General features: G+C 38.8%; 1 protein-coding gene across 3 annotated transcripts in view; it reads left to right on the top strand.

Annotated features, from left to right (window-relative positions):
* The window catches only part of MGAT5 (alpha-1,6-mannosylglycoprotein 6-beta-N-acetylglucosaminyltransferase), a 115,309-nt gene that overhangs the window by 55,418 nt on the left and 36,545 nt on the right, over positions 1 to 23,346 (top strand). For all 3 annotated transcript variants that reach the window (XM_083841303.1, XM_083841304.1, XM_083841305.1), the window contains exons 4-8: positions 5,822 to 5,898; positions 7,510 to 7,599; positions 19,419 to 19,490; positions 20,902 to 21,063; positions 22,794 to 22,963. In XM_083841303.1, the coding sequence (XP_083697429.1) occupies positions 5,822 to 5,898; positions 7,510 to 7,599; positions 19,419 to 19,490; positions 20,902 to 21,063; positions 22,794 to 22,963 (571 nt within the window). The remainder of the gene's footprint in view (positions 1 to 5,821; positions 5,899 to 7,509; positions 7,600 to 19,418; positions 19,491 to 20,901; positions 21,064 to 22,793; positions 22,964 to 23,346) is intronic.

Below are 23,346 nucleotides of genomic sequence, written 5' to 3'. Positions count from 1 at the left end.
CAGTTAAAGTAGTACATATGATATTAGCTATGGCCATGCCTTAAAAAAAACCAAACTAGTCCTCATAAAACATCTGTGTATCCTGGATGTTATAGGATGTGGGCTCTGCTGATACCAGGAGTCAAGATTACAGCTTGCTCAGGGCAACGCTTTGATTTGTATTTATTGTGCCTTCTCCATTGTATTCTTTTTCCACACTATATATAATAGCAAGTGTTTTTTTCCCATTTTCCTGTCAGTTTGCCTCCTGCAAAGGCAATAGCTTGGAGCTGCGGAGAGCTGTGTGTTTTCAAGCCTCGCTGTTCCAGCACAGCATTATGACCATGCAGAAGACCACACGTGAATATTTTCCACCGCAGTGCTAAGCTGTATTAGTAATGCTGAAAGGGGCTGTTAGTGGTCCCCTGGGCTGCATTTTGATTAACCACTTGACTACTACTTGAATTCTCCTAACATCGCATTGATTTCAGTAGCATTAATGGAACACAGCAGCACAGCTGGTGTGAGGATGGACTAGCAGTAGAAAAGTTAATTTTCTCTAAATCATACCAATGCTTTGCTCCTAAAGTTTCTAAAACGTTAGTAGACAGCGGTTTGTGCTCTGCATTTACAATCTTGTAACCTCAAGTTTGTTTCTAAGTATTGATAGTGCTTTCAGCTCACACTGCAAATTCTCTCTTTAAAGAAACCTTCCCAGCTGGAGAAGAAAAATGTGAATTAACTTGAGAATGTGTTAATTAGTAGGAGAAGGGAAGGGAGATCTTATACAAATGAAAATTGCCTTAACTAGAGTATTGCATCTAACCTTGGATTCCAGATTTCAGAACAGAAATAGAAGCAGAAAGGGAAGGATTCCATAAATTAAAGTAAGAATAGTAAATTTATTTAATGATCAAAACCAGAAAGAGAGCAGGTAGAGAGAAAACTGGTGAATAGACTGATCAGATGATTACTCTGTCCTTTTAATATTAAAGAGGTTTCTGTTTTTATGAGATTTCCTGGTAGGAAACACTGAGTTGAGCTATTATTTGTGCTGTACGTCATCACAAGGTATTCTAATATGCTTCTTCACGCTAGTCTGAAAATGGTCTTAGGGTATTTCTGCTCTTGTAAGAACAAAGAGTTGGTCCTTACCCAGCTAGATAGGCCCCTGCTGTCACAGTTTGCAGTTCAATGGGATTGGGGCTTCTTCATTTGCTTTAACCAAGAGTGCTATTTTAGAACTTCGGTAGGTATTCTGTTTGTCATAAAACAACAATCATTATTAAATAACTACGCAATTGCATCTTTTTTTTCTATTACTATTATTCAGCTTACTGTCTTTGCGGATTATTTTTAGACTTCCAAACCGTACTGACAAAAACAAGCACAATTTTTGAGCCTATCACAAAGCATGTAATTTATTATAAGGATATTTGTTATTATAAGACATGCATATAGCAAAGGGACAAAATACATACGCAGCACTTACTAAGCCTTATTTTTATGGTTTTGTTAGTGAGTAACCAGAGAGCAAACAAAAAATGAATGCCTCATCACAGATTATTCTTTGAGCCACACAGCTCGCTCTTGAGATTGTAGAGCTTCAGTAAAACAAACAAAACCCCTGATACAGAGTTTGATTGTGTGAACTTTAAAGACCTGTACTTGCAAACTGGTGTTTCAAGAGTTCAGTGTCAAAGGTAGGTGACTGATACCAATCCGTCCTTAGTTGTACACAGCAACAAAGGAGAAGCATCCTTTGTAGTGCAAGGTCAGGTGGCTCAGCTTCAAGCTGCCACGTCATTCATGCTAATGCGCCAGACTTTGCACTGAAATAACTGCTAGTTGTTCACAAGTTCGGTTCTGCCTGCTGTGCACTAGTGATCTCTGATGCAGAGCTGTTAGTCGTCAAACAGCCACAGACGTTGGTGAAGTGAACATATGGCCGCTTTCTGAGTGCCGAGATGGAGGTTTAGTTACACACCGAATGGCCCAGGACTGCACAAACAAAGCACTGCATTAAAGAAACATTTGTGTACTCCTAGGTTTATAACGTGCTCACATCCATGTTTTCAATCTGTCAATGTAATATCGTATTAGGTAAATGTTTAATCTGTGCGTAATAGCAATCAAGAGGAAATAAATTGTGCTTGATGTCAGAAACACTTGGGCATCTGTAGAATAGAAACTAACATCATGGACCTAACTTAAGAGAAAAAAGTGTGTTATTTAGTGTTCTGTGCTGACTTGACAGTTTGCATTTTTAACTGTTGGCATCAAGTTCTAAGTTTTGGCTGGAAAAAGATCTCAGAACTTGTATTTTAATTGCTATAAATCCTAATTAAGGATAAAAATCTGTATGGTTTCTTAAATACTATTTTCTCACGAAAGCAGCATTAAAAATGTCTGGCTTAATGAAGTATTTTAGGTTTGGGGTTTTTCATCATCTCCCTACCAGGAAGAAGCTCTGTGCTCTTGACTTGTATTTTAAACTTGCTTTTTCACACTGGAAGACAAATATGTGTAGGTCAGCGTCCCCAGGTTTCCATTTGCTTCATGTGCTCTTCGTAAACCATATAAAAGGGTACGTTGCTAGTGTCTGTCTGAGGTGGTCACGGCTGTCCGTGGGATACATATGATTTGTTCACCCCTGGACTTCTGTTGAAGGAGAGCGTGCTCTTGGTTAGCATGGACGGCAGCACCCTGGGAACAGAACAGTGAGCTGCTTCGGCAGTGCAGGCACATTCTGAGCTAGACGTGCACGAGGAAATGCAGGAAACGCTGTCCAGCCCATGCTTCCTCCACTGCTAGAGCTGCACAGCAGGGTGTGATGAGGGCAACCTGGGCTGTTAATTTGTAGCTATCAGCTCATAGTTAAAGAGGCTGGCCACTGTGCCCTTGACTTTCAATATTTTACAAGGCTGTTTCCTCTGTCTTTGACTATGGTTCAGAGTAGATAATGCAGTAAGGGTGGGGAAGGGAGCCTTTCTGCTGCCCACAGGTTAAAGCTGTGCCAGGCAGGCTCCAGCACACTCCTCACGCCTAGCTGGTAGTGAACTGGTTGAAATGTAATTCTTCACACAGGTTCTGATCGAGGAAGGAGGAGAAGTTGTGCGGGATGGTTCTCAATCTAGAACTCGCACTAACAATGGCCAAGATGGAAGGGTACTGCTTCAGGGCAAACAGTGGTTGCCCAGATCCACCACCATTTTTCATACGTGAATTCAGACTTGTGCATTTATTTCTCACGCTAATTATGGAGACCAGAATGTTCAAGACAGGAAAAGTGCTAATGTGCCCATCTATAAAAACTTGAGTGCAGAGATTGAGTTGATGCATGATAAAAGTGAACTATCTAGTCTACCGATGTGTATGTACCAAGAAAGAGTTCATTCTATCTTGTGTTTTTTCTCCTTCCGCCCATTCTCAGGAGTGTCACAAGATACCAATGCAAATCTAATATGGTGTGACAGACTTGGCACACTAAACATTTTTTGCTGAAAAATAAGGGATTATAGTTGTGTTTATTTACTACCCTGTGCTTAAAGAGACTTTAGAAGAAGAGATGGTTTGTTGCCTAGACGTTCAGTATTTTCAACCCTGAGTTCAGTACGATGTTGAAAGTTGAATTTTTCCTGCAGTTGAACTATATATCTGATATATCATAGATTTAAAGTGTCTCTTATGTTTAGGGAAGATCTGGATTTAACATGTCTTATAAAAAGCTCAGTACTTATTTTGTATTCAGGCTTATGAGTTCCTAATTTAGTAATGGATAGCATATCTAGCATAGAATACATTTGATTTCTTGAAATTCTCACAGAATTAGTTGACAAGTGAGGAGAGAACTTAAATCTAAGATCTAGGTGGTAGCTTTGTAAAAGTGCTTAGAATATCAACTACTTCCCTCAAACTGCTAAAGACAGAACCTGAATACTGGTGTGACGGATTACTTTGTATTTATGCAACGCTGTTGTTTTGCAGTAGTGGAATTTTAATTTTCAGAATCCCTTTAAAAAAGATTTATTCTGTAATTGTTCATTGTTACAAAGGATATGAATTGTTAAAACTAGAACAGTCCTTTTTGCAAGAGGAACTTTTCTGTAAACAGAAGTTAAAAAAAACCTCAATGCTGTTTTCTATCACCTGAAAGGGGAACAAAATAAGGGCCAGAGTTTAGACCACAAACTAATGTTTACCTAATGGCATTATACTAATTATCAATAACTGCCACAATTTTATCCATGCCTGTTTTTGGTTTAAGGTGCATACTATTTGATCTCGAGCGCTTTCAGCGCGATACAGGTGGGAAGTCTGACTCCTGAACAGCAGAAAGTCCCAGTGTTATTTACCTTTACTGAGGCAATGTAGAACATGAGTTCAAGTTGTTGACGCCTGTCTGCGTGCTCTGTGTGTTTCTCCTTGGAGCAGAAATCAGAGCCGTAGATGTCAGCAGTCTGGTCCGCAAGAATCCTATACGGATAGGAGCATTGGAGTATTTTGAAAGTGCTTATTGATTTGAAATTATAAAGTCATCTGAAAAACTGCTTAGCTTCAGTGTTATTGTCGGTGGCAGTACAGCTCGGTTTGTCAAATTGCTGCTGCTGCGGAGACTGCCGAATACATCATCTTCCAGGCATAATTCTTCTTTCCCCGTCCAATCCATTTTGTAACACTTCACTCGCATTTCATGTTTTATCTTTAAAAGAAACTATTTCCAAAAAAAACTAAATAAATAAAAAGCAAAATATTCAGATAAATCAGGAAAAGGCTTTTTTTGTATACAGTAAAACCACAAAAGTATGCTAGCTTTTTTCCACGGATTTTGTCCATACTCTATCCTAATGCTGCAGCCTTTTTTTATTTTTTTAACTGAGATTTCTAATTAGCATATTCTGGGTGAGGTTGTGCAATATAACTACTAAAATGCCATGGTGTGAAGTGTTGCTACGTTGATGGATGGTTGGCTTTAATGATCTTGGTTCTAGTCCATGGGAAAAGCCAGAAATGATGCAGGTATAATTTAGATAACTCCGGGAGGAACTAGCTAAATTAAAAAACTTATCCTCCACTGACTTTAGTGAGAATCTCTCTACCACATTAATCATTTTTCTTGCCTCAAAGGCCTGTGTTACTGGGTTCTTAGAAGAAAGTCCCATCCTGGAACGGGTGTGATAATGTCCTTTAAAGACTGCTCATTTTTCCTTGGCTTATTGTCTAGAAGAGTTTCTCTGTCTTATGTTCTTTAACATGCTGCAAAAGTTGAGAATTACAAGATACTAAAATAGTTAAATGTATATACATTAGGAGACCATAATAGTTTTTTATGATGCAGTGTTACTCAGTTGTAAATTTAGATCATATTGCAATATTTAATTGGGTCAAGTATCTGGTGCCAAGCCTGCTGACCATGAGTATTTTATGAAATGATAACAGAATTGGAAAATCTAGAGTTCATTTCTAGAGTAATGTACATCTTACAAATGTTTGACAATTATAAACAAATTATTGCAGTTTAGTAGCTTTAAGCATGCTTTGATTAGGAAGCTGTTTTGCTTTTTATTATTTTCAGTACGGGTTAGCTTAGTTTTTATTTAAGTCTTCATAGACTGCTTTGTATATAATTCAGCACTTACTGCAAGTCAAAGTTGAAAGCTATGCAACCTTTTTCTATAATCAAAAAAGAGCACACTGAGTTTTAATGATATAACAAATGTTACACAGCAGGACTCTTCAGTCGGTCTGGATGCGGATTCATAAAAGTAAAAGGAAGGATTCATTAGGCTGTATGTCAGAACTGTAAAACAAAATATCAGTTATGGTCTCTGTTTCTCTTTAGATCTCATAAATGGAGCCCAAGAACAGTGTGAATTGCCTCCTATGGATGGTTTTCCTCACTGTGAAGGGAAAATAAAGGTAACTGAGAGCCGTTCTTAATCTTATTATGTGTGTTTTGTTAAAAACTGAACGTATGTTGCAAGAAGTCACTACTCAGTGGTGTAATATAAGAGCAACTGGCTCAAAAAAGAGGGTATTTAGGAGCATGTGTCACTACAAAACTCCTCACCTTACCCTTTAATACTCTGCAGAGGAACAAAGTGTCATCTTATTAAGACAGACATAAAATGCCACGTTATAATAAAATGCCACATTATTTAATGAAATGCGTTACTATTTGAATGCCATTTGGTTATTTACACACCTTCTCCTTTTTAAAAAGCCCTTTGTTTTCTTTCCCATCATGAGTCATTGGACGTCCCCCCACCCAGGGCTGGGATATTGTGTGCACCTCACTCCAGCCCTTTCTCTCTTTCAGCAAGACATTTATTTATACTTCTTTCCCCTCTTTGCCAACAGCTTTGTCCAGTTCCTCCCTTTCACCTTTTCTGTTTTAAGGGATTCTGCCTCTTCTACTCACCAGCTAGGCACTTTGCATTCCCTTCTGTCTTAGCATTGTTCTTTCAGCCCTGGGTGAGAACATAGGCTCCCTACAGAGGAGCTGTTCTGTTTCCAAACAGAAGACTGTTGTCTTGCTCAGGGTGACTTCAGTCAATTTACCCAATAACTTCATTTGGATGGAAAGCTTTAAAAAAAAAATGAAATGATCAAGATCATTTGGTTTTTCTAAACCTGCTTCTACGAATAATCCTACTGCACTAAGTTTGCCACCAAAACTTTGGTTTTCGGGTTCACAATTCGTTTTCTGTAAATCCTGCATTTCACTAATAACGTAGTTGGAAAGACCAAATATCAAAAGTCATCAGACTTCGGTTGGAAAGGAAAAAGTAATAAACTTGCAGAGTTTTTTTTTTTCCAAACTACATTTCAAATGTAAGGAAACTGTATTAGTAGTTTGGATAAAAGTAAAATTGCTGAGTACTTTCATATAATTATCAAATACTAGGATTTATTTCTGAAAGTGAAGCTGGCGAAGTATACATGAAATTTCCTTACCTTTTTTTCTCTAAATAAAATTCTTATACAACAGTATTTAAAATAAATACGATTGTATATAAATCTGTTTTGATCCATTTTGACAAGTGGGCTGTGTGGTGGCTATGTAGTACGTCATTTGTATGTTAAAATAAGAAGTTAAATGAATTATCTATTTCTGCAGAATTGGCCAGTTCTTGGCAGAGTCAGATTACTGTCTTGGTAACTAAAATGGCCAGTTAAACTGCAGAGCGTGTGTAATGGGGGGCAATGAAAATCAGCTCCAGCCACACCCATACATATGAATCCTGATTATATTCTCCTTTTGGTATTTGCCTCTGCTTGCCTGGCTTACAGTTTGTGCAAACTGTACCCACACCTGGTATGTAGTTCCTTCCCCACTGTAGTTGAATGCTGAGATGTAGTGTGCTGCAAAATATTCATAAAACTCCCTTTTTGTTATTTGAGAGTTTTATCAGTTTGGATATAGTGGCTTGCAGCTTTCCTTTGTTATTCCTGACTTCAGTGTGAAGTAGCATATTTTAGAGTTATTCTGTGAGGCTTAAATGTAACCCTGTTTTTGTTCTGTTTCAGTGGATGAAAGATATGTGGCGATCGGATCCCTGTTATGCAAGTTACGGTGTAGATGGGTCCACGTGCTCCTTTTTTATTTACCTCAGTGAGGTCAGTAATCTTTTTATCTGCATAAGGGGAACATCATAGTGCCTCCCTAGCTTTTGGTAACTGTTTGTGAACATTTTTCAAAACAAATAACTTTCTTCAGAAAAAATCTAGAAAGAGGAAAACATTATTAAAACAGAATTATTGAGAAATGTTTTACTATTTTTCTTCAGTCCACCAGGTGTTTCTAGCATGGAGAATTCTAGCGTTTGTAACTGAAGTGACGTAAACAGCAACTGCTCAGTGAGTCCACACGAGATACCCTATAAAACTGAAGTGTGGAATTCAGTCATAGACCCTTGCCTCTGAATGCTTGCTGCTGTCTTCTATGTAGCTCCTAAGGTAGCAGTAGATAGGAAATTTAGGGGGAGGTGTTTGGAGTGTGAAATTTAGAAAGTGGAATGCAGTAGTACATCCTTCTAGGAAGCGTGCTCACTTCCTGCTTAAAGCCAGATTTTGTACACGGCTGAATAAGGTGCTTGCCCTGGTGTTTTTGTAGTTTTTTTCCACAGATCTCCCACTTCCTGAGTAATGCTTGTTTTCCAAGAAGAAATTCTGTCAAACAAGATTTAGTGCAAACTCCTAGTCACTAGTCACTCTGTGTCACTAGTTTGTGGTGTGTATGCCAGAAATAAATAGTCAAACGTATTTGATGACTTAACCTCTTTCTTAATAGTAAAATTCTGATAACTTGTGGCGACTGATTTGGGTACAAGTTTTGATACCTAGTGGCTTCCTACTTGTAAAGAACTGAGAGAGCCAATGTGGCTGCAGAATTGTGAACTAATATTAATTACACAGTTTCTGCAGGATTCCAGGAGGAAGGGCTGGGTTTTTAAATTCTGTATCGGAGATGAAAACAGTAAGTCTATTATATGAGTAACTCAGTTATAATGAAAGCAGATTCTGTTAAGTTACTCAGCTTGCTGTAGCTGAACTTTTCAAGGCACTGCTTTAAGCAGCATTAATAGTTAAATGTGTGTCCAAAACACACATCTGAAGAAATAAAAAATGCTGGGTTTTATCACAGATTTGACTCACTACATTGCTAGCGCTTCGTGTTGATTTATTTATGGGCTATAAAGCTGGTGTAGGAAAAGATCCAGTATGACTATTATTTATCCTGTTGTTTTTCGTAAAAGCTGAAGGTACAGTTTCATAATCATCTGAAGTTGATCTAAGTTTCTACTAAAAGATTGTTTTAGCATTAGTGGATTTATATTAGTGCAGTAGTACACTGTCAGCCAGCTGGTGCTTCATGTCTTTAATGCAAATGTATCTTAGAAATGAGAATACCTGTCAAGTGAATGTGAGAATCTGGTATTCTTAAATGACATATTTATTATTTTGTGTTCCTGTTGAGTCACAGTATTTTCTGTGACAATCTTCTGTTTAATCATCAGCTTCGAAGACTCAGTTGATGCTGTTAGTTTTTTCATAATTGATCTTTCAGCTCAACCCTGCGGCAAAATGCGACTAGCTCTTGCTCCTAATGTGTTGTATGTTTCAGAATGCAGATGTTCCTCATGTGGTTATACAGATAACCACTTTTTACATGCATCAGTTACAGTACTGTGTTCTCCCCCCTCCAAAACAGTGTGTTTCAGCTTGCCAGGAAGGCTGTTTATGAAATACTTCTGTGTTGACAAAAACAAACAACTTTCTTTTGTCTTTGAGGAGGGGATCCAGTTTTAAAGTGTAGTGATATATAAAGAATGTTAAGTACAGAATCTTTTTATAAAATAATTTTTGAGGACTTTTGTTAGGTTCCTTATCAAATACTATTCCTAGTTAGTGAAATGCTATTTAGTGTAGTGTATCTTTTAAGAACATAACAGTGTATGTAGGAAGATGTCTTTGTAGGCACATAAACACTTGTTCCTTCACATACAAATGAAGTTTATGAAGGTGTAGTGCCAGTTGTGGATTCTTACTGGCCCCAACCCTTCTTTCCTCACTTCTTATTGCATGTGGTAGCTATTCAGCTGCAACAGTTAGGACCTGTAGTCTTGGATCAGGACCGTATTGTATTATACTCATATACAGTGCCAAATAGTACGTTCCTCAAATGAACTACTGAGCCTACAGGAACTAGTATAAGGGCGTTCTGATTTGCACCTGGAACTCTGTTACAGAAGCAGAAGTTGTATTTGAATTATTTTGTTCAGCTAAAATTTCAAGGCTTTTAGGGAAATTTTGAATCAAACTTTCAGGAGCAGGGAAAAGTTACCACTTACAACTACTCAATGCAGAGCTTTATTACTTGATAGCTTTAAATATTGCATCATATAGTCAGTAAACATTAAACCTTCTGGATAAAAAATATATGAATAAGTAACAGTTCAGTTATTCTTCTATGAGTTCTTGACTTCTTGCTTTTAAGTTCACAGCTAGCAAGAAGTAGTATGAGAACTATTTTCATCTTGGTGGTGGACAAAATGTATCTTGTTAAATGGTGTAAGAGGATTCATTCAGCTCGAGTTTTCAGAATGCTGTGAAATAAGCTAGTCTATTTGAAATAACTTTTAAGTTGCAAAACCTGCCTACCATGTGCATAAGAATGTATCAAATACTTTTGTAAATATTATAGTTGTAAGACCTTTTACATTTTTCTGTCCATTCTTACAGTCTGGTCTGCTACCTGTAATATTTTGGAAGATTAGTAGTATTTCTCTAAAATTTAAGCCAAGATAACATAGATACATTAATTAAAAGACATGTTTTTCCAATATAAGGGTTGTGTCACTTCACAGAGGGCAAATGGTTGTTTTTTCAAGGGTGCAGGAAGTTGATTTTTTCTTTAGGAAGAAATGTAGAATTTGGGCAACTTCTTGTTTCCCCATGGAACAAAGATACAATTAGCACCATTGTCTGTGGGTGTATTTGGGAACTTCAGACTAAGATCTTACACATTTTTTTGGAAGTTTTGTCCCCATGGCAGGATGTAAAACTAATATTGGTTGAGCATGTTATTAACCTTGAGTTTAAATTTGGCATTCTTAATCCTATGATTAATTCCATGATTAATGCCCAGCAGCAGAGGTTGAAAGCTTAAATGTTCGCGAATGCAAGCATGAAATGAAATTCTAATAACACTACAATGATGTGGATTTATGAGGTGTGTTGGCTGCTAAGGATAACTGGAAATGCTATTGCAAGAGTAATTTGTCAAAGTGGACAGGGATGAAGAGTTGACAGTTTATAGTATGGTTGCACAGCTGAATGATAAATGTGCCTACAGAGCTCTCAAGTAAAAACTGCTGGTTTAAAACATCAGAATGTGTTAGGGTTCTGGCAGGATATTACTGTTAAGATTTTTTTTCACTTTAAGGTAACAATCTAGGAATAAAATGGTTGTGTATACATCCTCTGTTTGAAAAGGCAATATTAAATTACATGTAGAATCACAGAATGGTTTGGCCTGGAAGGGACCTTAAAGCCTGTCCAGTTCCATCCCCCTGCCATGGGCAGGGACACCTCCCACCAGCCCAGGCTGCCCACAGCCCCATCCAGCCTGGCCTTGGGCACTGCCAGGGATGGGGCAGGCACAGCTTCTCTGGGCAGCCTGTGCCAGGGCCTCACCACCCTTATAGTGAAGAATTTCTTCCTGATATCCAATGTAAGTCTCCACTCTTTCAATTTAAAGTTTCATGGCCCCTCATCCTATCACTACACCCCCTGACAACGAGTCCCTCCCCAGCTTTCCTGCAGGCCCCATGTAGGTACTGGAAGGCCACTGTAAGGTCTCCCTGGAGCCTTCTCTTCTCCAGGCTGAACAACTCCACCTCCCTCAGTCCCTCTCCATAGGAGAGGTGCTGTAGCCCTTGGACCATCCTTGTATGTGTCTGCTTTTGCTCGTAAAATCATCTCTGCAGTCTAGTGTGACAAGAACACATGCTCTTTCATACTTTTTAGGGATCAGATTTTTTCTTCTAAAGCAATTCTGTTAGGATATTATATGTTAAACTCACCTCTCTCTTGTAAAGTGGTTTCAAACCTATAAACAGAGGAGCCCAGAATGTTACTTTTCATTGTGTAATATGGGTCAGAACCACAGAGAGAGAGAGTAATTTGGTTTATGCAAAGCCTTAGAAACACAGCTAGGAATAAAACTGTCCTACGCCCTGGTTATGTAGTCACTGTGTATCTGCAAAATAGAAACAGCACAGTGAAAATCCCAGTCGTCTTTTCTGCAGAGCCTGCACAAATGCAAGTATCAGCAGCTCTGCCTCCTCTGGTTTGCTTTTGACGGCGCTCCCGTAGGAGTACGAGTCATCGACAGCTAGCTTAACAGCTCTTCTCCGCTTCTCTTCTGGTGTCTTGGCTGCTTGAGCAGACTGGGAGGTGAGCGTGGCAGCAGAGGGAAAGCAAGAAAGGTGTCCAACGCGTTCAGGTTTAGTTTTTTTATTTAAAGCTGTATCCTGTACAGACTTGCAGATAAAGCTGCAAGGATTTTGCACTTCTAACCAGCTACTTTGCTGGAGGCACCAGGTCACTCCAGGTGGACGATGCCCAACCGTGCAGTACTCTAATTGTGCTGGAGCCTTTGAAAGACTGGAGGAGAAACAAATGTCCTGAATAGCAAAACCAGACTTGTGTTTTCTGGAAGGACAGAGCAAGGCAGGGATTAGAAACGGCAAAAGTTGAAGAGGAAGTTAAGCTAACTCTAAGGTTTCTGAATAACTGCGGCCTGGTTTCCTTTTAACTGTGATACAAACTTACCCATTGAGAAGAGTTTTTCCTTTTAACCTTATTTAGTTATGAAAAAGCCAGTTGGTTAACACTATGTCATTGGAACACTTAAAACTTTCATGGATGGCATTGCTTCTGGTGAGAAATGTGAAAGAATGAATTCTAGACAGTACAAAAACATGCTTCACTGCAAAATGCCAGTTTGCAGCTGACGAATGAAACCTCAGAAAATATCTTCTAGAAAATAAATTTGGCACAGTTTCCCAGCTTAATAACAACAAAAGGTGGAGGGATCTTATTGCTCCTTTTTTTCATCTAGACATTTGTTTCCTCAGAGGCCTGCCTGCCACCCAGGAGCAGGACTGCTGCTGTGCCGGCTGGTCAGCCAGTGGCTGTGGTGCAAGTTCCTGTAGCCCAGGGAAGCTCCCTCTGTTTTGCTCTCTTGTGCTCCCTTGAGACTTGATGCTGGAGCTGGGCAGCTACCATGAAGATCCCAGGCTTTGGATCCCAAACTCACCTTTCAGGTGCAAGTGTAATGTTTGGTATTCTTCTTCAAAGTGGATCCAACGCTTCAAAAGACCAAAAAGCTGTTTCAGCAACACAGTCTTTGAAACTTCTCTAGCTTTTGCATGTTTCCTAGAATACCACTGGAGAGAATTCTTATTTTTAGTTCTTTAGACTGATAGAAACAACGCTTTTTCTTTAGTCTGTGAAGGAACTGAGCAGAACAATACAGACCGAAGGTGATTTTCAATGTGGATTTGTTCCCAGAATGCAGGCTGTAGTCTAAGGTGTGTTTTAGTGAAATAGTGAAAACATCTGGCAATTACAGTTATGCAGGTTCCTCAAATCCTTGTGGTTTTGCTAGTTTACTGCAGTTTGCTAGCTTCTGTGTGGAAGTCCCATTTCCCCAACTGCTGCTGCATGTGTTAGATAATCTCTAACGATGAGGTGAGTTAGCGATTTCCATTTCTTCAGCGTAACGTAACATTGAACCAACTTCCTTAAATACTACACTATTACTTAAAAGCCAAAAATAGCATTCTTGTCTGAAGTGTAAATTAGCAAAAGCTTGCGCTAAACTTCTGCAGTTCCTAAGAAATTAAAATGCTAATGATGTTCAGTATTTTGTCCCCAAATCATCCAGTAGCATATTGGCCTGGATTTGGGAGATTGGAGCTCAGTTATCTTTTCTACCTTGGGCACTTTTTAAACAGGGATTGGTATTCTTCTGTCTTGTTGGAGAATGCCAATGTAAGAGAGCAATAAAATTGAGCGCACGTTACTGAAGTTAGATAAGACGACGTTTGGGACTGCCTGTGGAAACAAACTCCCAACGCCACCTGTATGCACTTCTCAATTTCACTGAACAAGCACGCAGTCATCTTACACACCACAGATTTTGTCCCATCTTCAAAATGATTACGTATCACTGAGCAAATGCTAAACAACATGTAGATGTTACAGCTTCTGGAGGAGCGGAGAAAGTCACCTTCCCAAAGGTAGCATTTCATTTGCCTCAAATGCCTAAATGGGTTTTCTAAGTGAACGTTGAGTTACCTTCTCTGCCTACCTGCATATTGTCCAATAAATTTCAAGATGCAGTCTTTCACCAGGTATTACAGCGTTGTTTATTTCCTGCTCTTATTGACAGAAGATTCTTAATAGCAGCACTTCACCATGGATTGAATTACACTGAGCAATAACTCTGCTCCCCTGAATTGCAAACTGGCTTTAGTTTCCCTGTAGGCATGCTGCACCTTTCCTTCAGAAGAGTCCAAAATGAAGTTTATGCCAGGTGTTCAGCGAGTATCCTTCAGCTCCTGCTTTGTCCAGCTCCCACTGGTACTCTTTGAAAATATAAAGGACTTCCTGAAGTTGTGGCTCTGGAGAGCCTCTGGCAGAGTACACTTGCATTCAGTTCGGAAGGTGCTCAGACTGGCCCATGCTACAGACGTTTGTCGGCTTTTTAGGAGTGTAATCAAGGTCCTTGTTCTGTAATATAGCTGCGCACTGCAATCCTAACAACTCTCCAGTCTCATTGCATTTCCGAGGAAGAATTATTGGAACAGATAAAGGCTGCAAAGCTTCTGAGATACTTTTCTGATTGTCTGGGTTTGTTTGGGGTTTGTTTTGTTCTTTTTTCCGTGTTAACTCATTTTTCAGTAAGCTACGTAAAGGTAAATTCTCACTGTGAAAGGGGATTGTCTGGGCCTAGAGGAGCTCTGTAGTTCAGTTTAAGCAGCTCAGAGCACTTTCCGCTAATATCTGGAATTGTGTAACAATTTTGGGCTTCTAAAGTAGCATGTAACCTAACCTTACGGAGCTATCTACATATGCTCTAGACAGCGCTGTGTCTACTGTGATTCAGAACCAGGCAGGAGACGCTAGGCTTCTCAGGTGGACTTAGTCTCTTGAGCATGATCAAAGGCTACCCAATACATTTGATTTGCATTGAATTCGACACTAGTTACAGGAGGCACAGCTGTTCTTATTCAGAAATATGACAGGAGAAAGATAAATATAGTCTGTTCTGAAAAACAGCTTAGCATTTATATCGCTCATCCAAAAAATGGGCAGTCTTCAAATCTGCACTTGCTGCTTCCCAACAATCTCCTGTAACTGCTGTTCTGTACTTTATCACATCCTTCCTACCCAATCATGCAGAACAGCAGAGCACTCAGTTGCTATGGAGAGAAGAAGCTAGAGGAAGAACTGATGCTAACCCAGGGAGAGAGAGGCTGTCCTGGAAAGCACGGAGAGACGTCCCAATTCCTTCTTCGGGGATTAGCTTATGTATTTTTTCTTAAATGATCAAGTAAAATGCATTAAAAAAGTCCAAGGGCAAGATCTGAACAAATATTGCTGCCCTCCTTCCTTTTGTTCAGACTTGTGGCTTTTGGCCATGTGGTTATCTGTAGCTAAACAAATACAAAGCTGCAGTGTTTGTACATTTCTGACAGATTTCATCTAGACACGCTTTAGTGATAAAATAATCGTTTGTCATCATTTCCCATGACAAGGAAAACATCTGTAACAGTAGGCAACAATACCATATTTGTAACTTCATACTTCAGCCTTATGCATGTGCTGTGTAGTCTTGCTACTTACAATCGTATACATGTATGCATATGTGTGTATATATGAGTATCCACATCAATTTTTTTCTGTTGTACATGCCACTTGATCATAAAGATTCCTGGCCCAGGATGAGGTACACTTTCGTGCTGTTGCATTTCCTGCACACTTTTTTTCATTAGTTAGGTGGTACAGTCTAAAATTAACCAAGGCATTATTTTTCTTTTCATGTCCCACTGCAGCAGCTTCCAGAAGACGTTTTGCAACACAGATCCTTAATTCAGCCCCTCACATTCCCCACCACCTCGCTGTCTCATCCCTCATAGCTTCAATGAAAGCTGATGGGTCCCGCAGAAAAACTTCCTTTGGGCATCGTGAGAGCAAGGGGAGAGAAGGAAGCTCCAAGCACCAGGTGTTTTCCCAGAGCAGGCAGTGCTGTTGGTGCTTGTGTATCGCATAAGGCCAAGGAGATTAAAGGCTTTCACTCAAACCAGTCTGAATGGTTTTAGTCCTTGCTCACCTTTCTTTATCACCACATTTATAGTTGGAGGTTACTGCTCCCTGAGGTAAAACACAAGTTCTGAGAGAAAGATCCTTTCATAGTTAGTGAAATGCGGAAGGATGCTCAGAGCACCTCCCTTTGTTTTCGGAGAAGTTGGCTTGGCAGTGGTTACTGGTCTGAAGCTGAGATGAGCAACTGTGGGGCTTGCTCAGAAGTGATGAGTACAGTAACTGTCTGCTCCAGACCGTATTTGGTCACAGAAGGCAACCAAGGAAATTACTGAACCCTTTGAGGTTTCATTTTTAGTGAGAGGAATCCTTGTGCTATTCTTTGTGAACCCTGGGCAACCTGTTCCAGTGCCCCACCAATCTTATAGTAAAGAATTTATTCCCAGTGTCTGATCTAAACCTACCCTTTTTCACTTTGAAGCCATTACCCCTTGTCCTATCACTATGCCCCTGACAAAGAGTCCCTCCCCAGCTTTCCCGTAGACCCCCTGTAGGTACTAGAAGGCTGCTATAAGGTCTCCCTGGAGCCTTCTCTTCTCTAGACTGAACAACCCCAACTCTTCCAGCCTTCCATTTCCTAGGAGGGGAGCTCCAGCCCTCTTATCATCCTCAGGGCCCTTGTCTGGACTTGCTCTGACAGGTCCTATTTCTTTACAAGATATTTGAGCAGTCTTTACTGAGGACTTTTGCCTCTATTACATTGCTGTGGACCTTAATTTTACACTGTGCCATCCAAAACCATGGCTAACTGGAAGCTTTTTACTTGAAATGCACATGAAAATACAATTGGTGTGTTTCCTGAGGAAAGCTGCAATTAAAATTTAGCAGCCTGATAGTTCTTGTGTAGGTAACATCACATCAACAGGCTGTTACATTCTGCAGCCTAAGCCTGTCAGTGCTATTGTTCCCCTTTCCAGTAGTTTGACAAAGGCTGCCTCTCAAGTCTTAGATAACTTGTGTAGTTGCCTAGGCTGAAATCCCCCTCTCTTCTGCCAAAGAGCATAAATCATTGATCAGCTGTTGCTCGCATTGAACAGGGAAGCAAGAACCCGAAACAGAGAAATCTCTCTGTTCCCTCTGAAAACCTCGTCTTCGTTAGAAGTGTGATATTTCGTGAGTACTGGGCACCTTTATAAGCACAGGTATTACGACGTGCGTAGGCTTCTCTACTACAGCTTTTCACTTCTGCTTTCTTCGTTCTGCGTCTGATGATATCTCTGTGTTCTGAAAGTAACTTGTGAGTAAGCTGCAGTGTGCGAGTGTTAAACCCTGCCGTGACTCTGATCGCCTTCTGATTTCCCTCTCATTTTCTCTTTGAACCACGACACAGTAATTCCAGTTCTTTCTTTAATTGCCTGCAAAATTCACTTTTGTTTTGATCAACACAAGAGCATTTTGGCTGTTTTGGTCGTCATAATGTGTTCTTCCTGGAGGCATGTGTGTGCCTCTGATGGTTATTGCTCAAAAGTACCTGAAATTCGCTATTAGGTTACACCTGGCTTGGTGAGTGTGTCAGTCAGTGCTTTGCTTCTCCATCCCCGCTTCCCCATGAGTCAAGTTAATACAGCGATAATCTTCTTTCCCCTCCCCCTGTACATCACGTTTTTGGTCTTAATCTTTGCTTTCTGGGTGCTCCTGTTAATTATTATCCCATATCTAACAGCTCTCACTTGCGAGCTACTGGCTTATCAAAATGAGCAAATCCTTGCCTTTTTCTATAAGAGAATGCCTCTGCATTCTTCCTACTGCATTTATGTACCAGTCCTGAAAATAACGAGACAACCAGCATACTTTGAAGAGTATGTGTTTAAAAATCTTGTGGTGAGCCAAGTTGTGGGTTTTTTTTTTGTAGTTCTTGGTTTTTTGTTACTGTTTTCAAATGAAAAGAGGAATCGACTCAACACCAACACGGAAAAAATGAATGTTAGACCAGTTGTGATATATCTTTGAGTCTACTCCTGCAATGTTTATCTATGAGCTGTATTTCAGTAATTTGATTTAGATTAGAAGGAAAATGGAATATTACTAAAAGCACAAAGGTACTGTATTGTTCAGCATGACGCCCCATGTTATGGGATGTCTGCCTGGGCCAGCTGTCCTGGCTGTGTCCCCTCCCAGCCCCTGGGACACCCCCAGCCCCAGCTGGCAGGGCAGCACCAGGAGCTGAGCAGTCCTTGGCTCTGGGTGAGCCCTGCTCTGCAGCTACTGAAACATCGCCGTGTTATCACTGCTATTTTCATCAAAAATCCAAAACACAGCATTGTGTGAGCCTCTGTGAAGAAAATTAACTCTGTCCCCTGACAGAAGGAGAGAGAAATTGAGACTCTGCACAATTTTTAATACAACTCTTTTCTAGTAGCGATTCCACAGCTAAAGTTAAGACTGTTAATTGCTACAATTTCTAGTATCCTTCCAGAGCTGGAGTTCAATGAATAATCAGGTATTTCAAACAAGGTTGTTCATGTCATGGCTTTCAAACGTTGCATTAAATATGTTGGGTAGATGAATTCATAGCATTCAAATTAAGGCTTTTATATAATTTGTCAAAGAAAACTACGCTTGATACATTTCTTCTATTTAACGAGGTTGTGATATTTGGTAATTTATTATTTTCTTGTGATTGATCTTCTAGGCAATCATTCAGTACAGTCTTAAGGTATCAATCTCTAATGCTTCAGGCTTACAGGTCTGCGACTGGAGGGACCCTCCCTTTTTGCAATGCAGTTATGTTTCTGTTGTGCTTTCGTGGGTTTGCCTCCAACAGTGAAATTCCTTCTTCACAACAGTGAATGGGCTAATTATTTCACATGAGTTATACAGATTCCACAGGACAAGTGAGATTCCTATGGAAAGCACAGGCACTTTCAGCGACTTGTATCCATTTGCTGTTTCTTCCCTACCTACTAGCCCTTGTTTTTCTAGTAGATAGTAGAAGTAGTGTATTTGCATGGATTGTTTCTCTCAGAATTATGGCTATTAGTACTTGTGGATACCATTACCTAAGTTATTATCCTATTACTTATCAAATAAGATTTTTTGTTAAATTCATCTTTCTCTCAATTTTTTGTCTAGATTTCTACAAGGTAGAACTCTGATCCTTGTTTTTTGATCCTTGTTTTTTCTCAGTCTTTTTATAGAGATAGCCTAGGCAGATGGGAAATGTGTATATATAGAATATATATGTTTTGTAAGGTCTAGAAGCATAGAAAATTCAGTGCTTTTTGAAAATATTTAGGAACTGCTCAGAAAAAGCATTTAGCAGCTGACCTCTGACTTGAAAGGGGTTTCTGTCATGTATTCATTATCATGAATGAATATCTAAATGCTACTTTTAGTTGCAAATTTGCAAGGTTAAAGTAGAATTGAATTGCAAAAAGTCATCTTAAGCTTTTCTTAGAAGGCAGGTTTTGCCTTGCAGTGACTTATTAATCAGCTGATGTCTTATTAAAACCATAGGAGAGTGCAGCATAAAGGCAGTCAGAGTTTGGTAGGGCAGCTGAAAGTAAAATAGAATGATTTGTTTTAATTTGATTGTTTTGCAGGTTGAAAATTGGTGTCCTCGTTTACCTTGGAGAGCAAAAAATCCTAATGAAGAAACCGATCAAAAAACAGTGGTAAGAAAAACATTAAAACATGAGTGTTCAGTAATTGTTCACTCAAAAGACCCTGGAAGCCTGTGCCACATAAATGCTAGTAAGACTAGAATTTACTATTGTTATTCCTCAGCTCCTCAAAACTGAAGGGCAGTATCCTTGACTATGTATATGTAGCTCATCACATATTTTCTCCAGTCATACTGCAGTCTTGGTGGCAGATTTCCACTAAAAACATTTAAGTGTTTTAGTTTATGTAACGCTGTACACAGATACGGAGAAAATTTGCAAATCCATAGACTGTTCACCAGTATTAAGTGACCATATGTGAAACTATCTATTTTTATTATCCTATAAGTCTGGGCTTTATATAAAACAATGCTGTAACAGAAGAGGGCTATATACATTTCAGTTTTGTAACGTTTTGATTTTTTCCTTTAGAAATAACTCAGTATGCAGTAGAGTTTTTAAACTGTTACAGCCTAATTATGTAGCACTTAGGTATTTTAAGATAATTATTGGGCTGCAAATGAACATCGCCTATAGAATTTTGGTGTAGAATGTCATACTTTGTAAAACCAATTGTTTTGCATTAGTCTGGCTTTAAAATGAATATTTCTTTTTAAAGGAATACTGTAGCAATGTTTCTGCCTTAATGTTTTTATAATAGGCTTCCTTGTATTTTGAAGATTCATGATGATATCTGAATCCTCGGTGTAATTTTCTGAATTTATATCATGTCCTAGAGATACTTTAGCCTCCTTTTGCAAACACATGAACAAAACTAAATCTTCAACTGCAGAAATAAATACATTGTGAAACATAGCAAACATACTCTGGTGCTACCAAGTACTACTAATAAAAATAACAGTAATTTATATGGCTTAGAAATGTCTATTTAAATAAAGAGATCTTAAATGCTTGAACTAAAATCATAGTATCATTCAGGTTGGAAAAGACCTCTAAAATCATATAGTCCAGCCTTTAACCTAGTACTAAAGTCTACCTCTAAACCACGCTATTAAGTTCTACGTTTACACATAGCTTGGAAACCTTCAGGGAAGGTGACTGAAGCACTTCTCTGGGCAGCCTATTCCAATGCCACCCAACCCTTTCAATATGGAAATTTCCCCTAATACCAACCTAAACCTCCCCTGGCACAACTTGATGCCATTTCCCCTCATCTTATCACTTGATGCATGGGAGAGGAGCCCAATCCCCACCTCGCTACAACCTCTTTTAAGGTAATTGTAAAGTAAAATCTTGACTTTAGCATAAGAAGCATTATCTTTTGTTTGTTTTTCTTTTTTTTTTTTTTTTTTTACAATGAATAATGTAAAGAACAATTCATGTTTGGGTAATTTCATCACTTCTGGAAGGTACACAGTTTGAACAATAACTTTTTTTGTTTGTTTTAATGACTTAATTGAAGGCTGAAATTCGTATCAACTTTGATCCTCTCTACAAAATGATGTCAAGGCATGAGGAATTCAGGTGGATGATGTTACGCATTAGACGAATGGCTGATACCTGGATTGAAGCAATTAAATCACTTGCAGAAAAACAAAATTTGGAGAAGAGAAAACGAAAGAAGGTAAGTTAAAACAATTTTTACTCTTGCCACTTGCAATCATTTAGCCTTATTTAAGCTAAATTTTCCGAACGTAACTTTAGAGCAGAAATACCAAATATGTGTAAAAGGCTCACGTTTGTACATTTGTCTCTTTTCAAGGAGTATTTTGTTGTTTGAAATTATTTGTAAAATGTTTTTTTGCTTTACACATAGTTTTTATACATTCAGTAAGTCAGTCTTTGAATAAGTTTTTTAACATCTTTAATTTTGGATAAAAGAGAAGTTATGCAGAAGGTTCTAAAGAAACAAACTGTAAATTTACCACAAACTGATTACACTAGAATGTTTTACATAGCTGTAGAAAACAACAGTTGTATATCTCCTTTGTCCACAATTAAAATCTTACATGCCATCTTTCTGGTTTGGATTGGAGTAGACTTGATCACCACTTTTGATTGGATCTCTTTTGACTTGTAGTGAGTCCAGTTTAAAGTCTGTGAGACTCTTGAAATCAAAAATTCTGTCTAATTTGAATTATTGTTTTTTTTAATTACCTCAACCAGTTAAGATAAAACTGAAACTCTTAAACACGAAGGTTTCCCTTCCTGCCTTGTGCTTACTGGAGCCAATCCTGAGCAACAGTCACAGTTGTGTTCCTACCCCCTCTGAAGGCTGCCTGTCTGCAGCTCAGCTCCTTGCTTGCGATTCTCCGTCCCTGCAGGAGACCTGGGCTCCATATTGTGGCTCTCATGTTTGTCACCTATCACAGTCCTTGTGGAGGCTCACTCTGTCAAGGAGCAATGCTTTTCTTTCGAGCAGCAATGCAGGCTGTTTTATTAAAGAAATATAACATCTGAGAATACATAAACTCAAAAATAGCAGCAGCACTGCCCTGTACAGTCAGTTTTGATGGAATGCTCTAGATTCTTTGCTTTTAAAAGTCCTTTAAAGTTGCTCTGCAAACATATGGTGATTTCATTTTAATGTGTCCAGTTCTCTTCTGGGAGCAGAGATTAGAACAAGATGTTTTTATGAATGTTGCTTCTTTTTTAAAGAGTGAAGGATAAGATTTTCTAGTGTTTGGGGGTTTTATGCTCAGCACTATATGTATCAACACTCAAAGAGTGGTCCAGATATGTAATGAAGTGTTTGGAACTCAGCTTCTGTGCTTCATTAGAAAGGCAAGCACGGATTTCAAGGAACATGAACATAGAAAACTCTCCTCCAGTGGCAGTGCAGAGAAGAGGTTGATGAAGCATCCTGTCATTCTTACGCAATCTTTCCAAGTTCCTTAATGGCTCGTCCAAAAGAGCATACCCTTCCTGAACTAAACTGTCCTGTTGCATAAGCAAGTATATCCTACTTGAGAATATAAGTGGTTATTCAAACAAAAGAAATTAATGTGAACCACAACTTACTTTCTGTGCAGAATTACATGTTTCGTGAATAACACTTATTTAGGGGTTTCGTTACTGATCTGGTGGCATATCACAGTGCAAAAGAATATGGTAACATTCTTACGATTACTGTTCTAGAGATTTATTACAGAATTAAATTATTTACAGGGTCTCCAATTAGGGTGGAGGTGTTAGAGTTTTTGTTGTTGATGATTGTTTTTGTTTGTTTGGGCTTCCTAGTTTGGTTGGGTTTCTATGTGTGTCCATAGTTGGAATTTGGGAGAGAGAAAATGCTGTGAAGAGTACTAGTTGCATGTTTAATGTTGGTAACTAGCATATAACTTTTCTTTTCAGATTCTTGTTCATCTGGGGCTTTTGACGAAAGAATCTGGATTCAAGATTGCTGAGAATGCATTTAGTGGTGGCCCACTTGGTGAATTAGTCCAGTGGAGTGATTTAATTACATCTCTCTACTTACTGGGCCATGACATCAGGATTTCAGCTTCTCTGGCAGAGCTCAAGGAGTAAGGAGATTACTTTCAATTTTGAAACTGGAATACAAAAAAAATAATAAAAATTGGAAATTGTAAACTCTCGAAGCTTCTATTAACAAAATGTATAATTTCTTGAAGCATAAAATGAAAGTGATAATTCACTAAACAGACAATAAGATTATTTTCATGAGCTAAATATGTGCTATAAAAGGATAATGTGTTTTCATTGTAGCTTCAGGCTCCTGAGACTTCATAAATGAATGTTGTAAAATTCAGACTAAGCAGCTTATTCTTTAACATTCCAGGTGCTTTAACCAGCTGCAGTAAGAAGTTTTACAGATTATCCTAATTCTGTGTCCTCTTCTTCAGTTTCTACTATTCTTCACTCAGTATCTGATTTTAAAATAGAGGTT

Source organism: Anser anser, assembly GCF_964211835.1.
Source record: "Anser anser genome assembly, chromosome: 6".
Taxonomy (NCBI): Eukaryota; Metazoa; Chordata; class Aves; order Anseriformes; family Anatidae; genus Anser; species Anser anser.
This window is presented reverse-complemented; position numbering and strand designations above follow the sequence as displayed.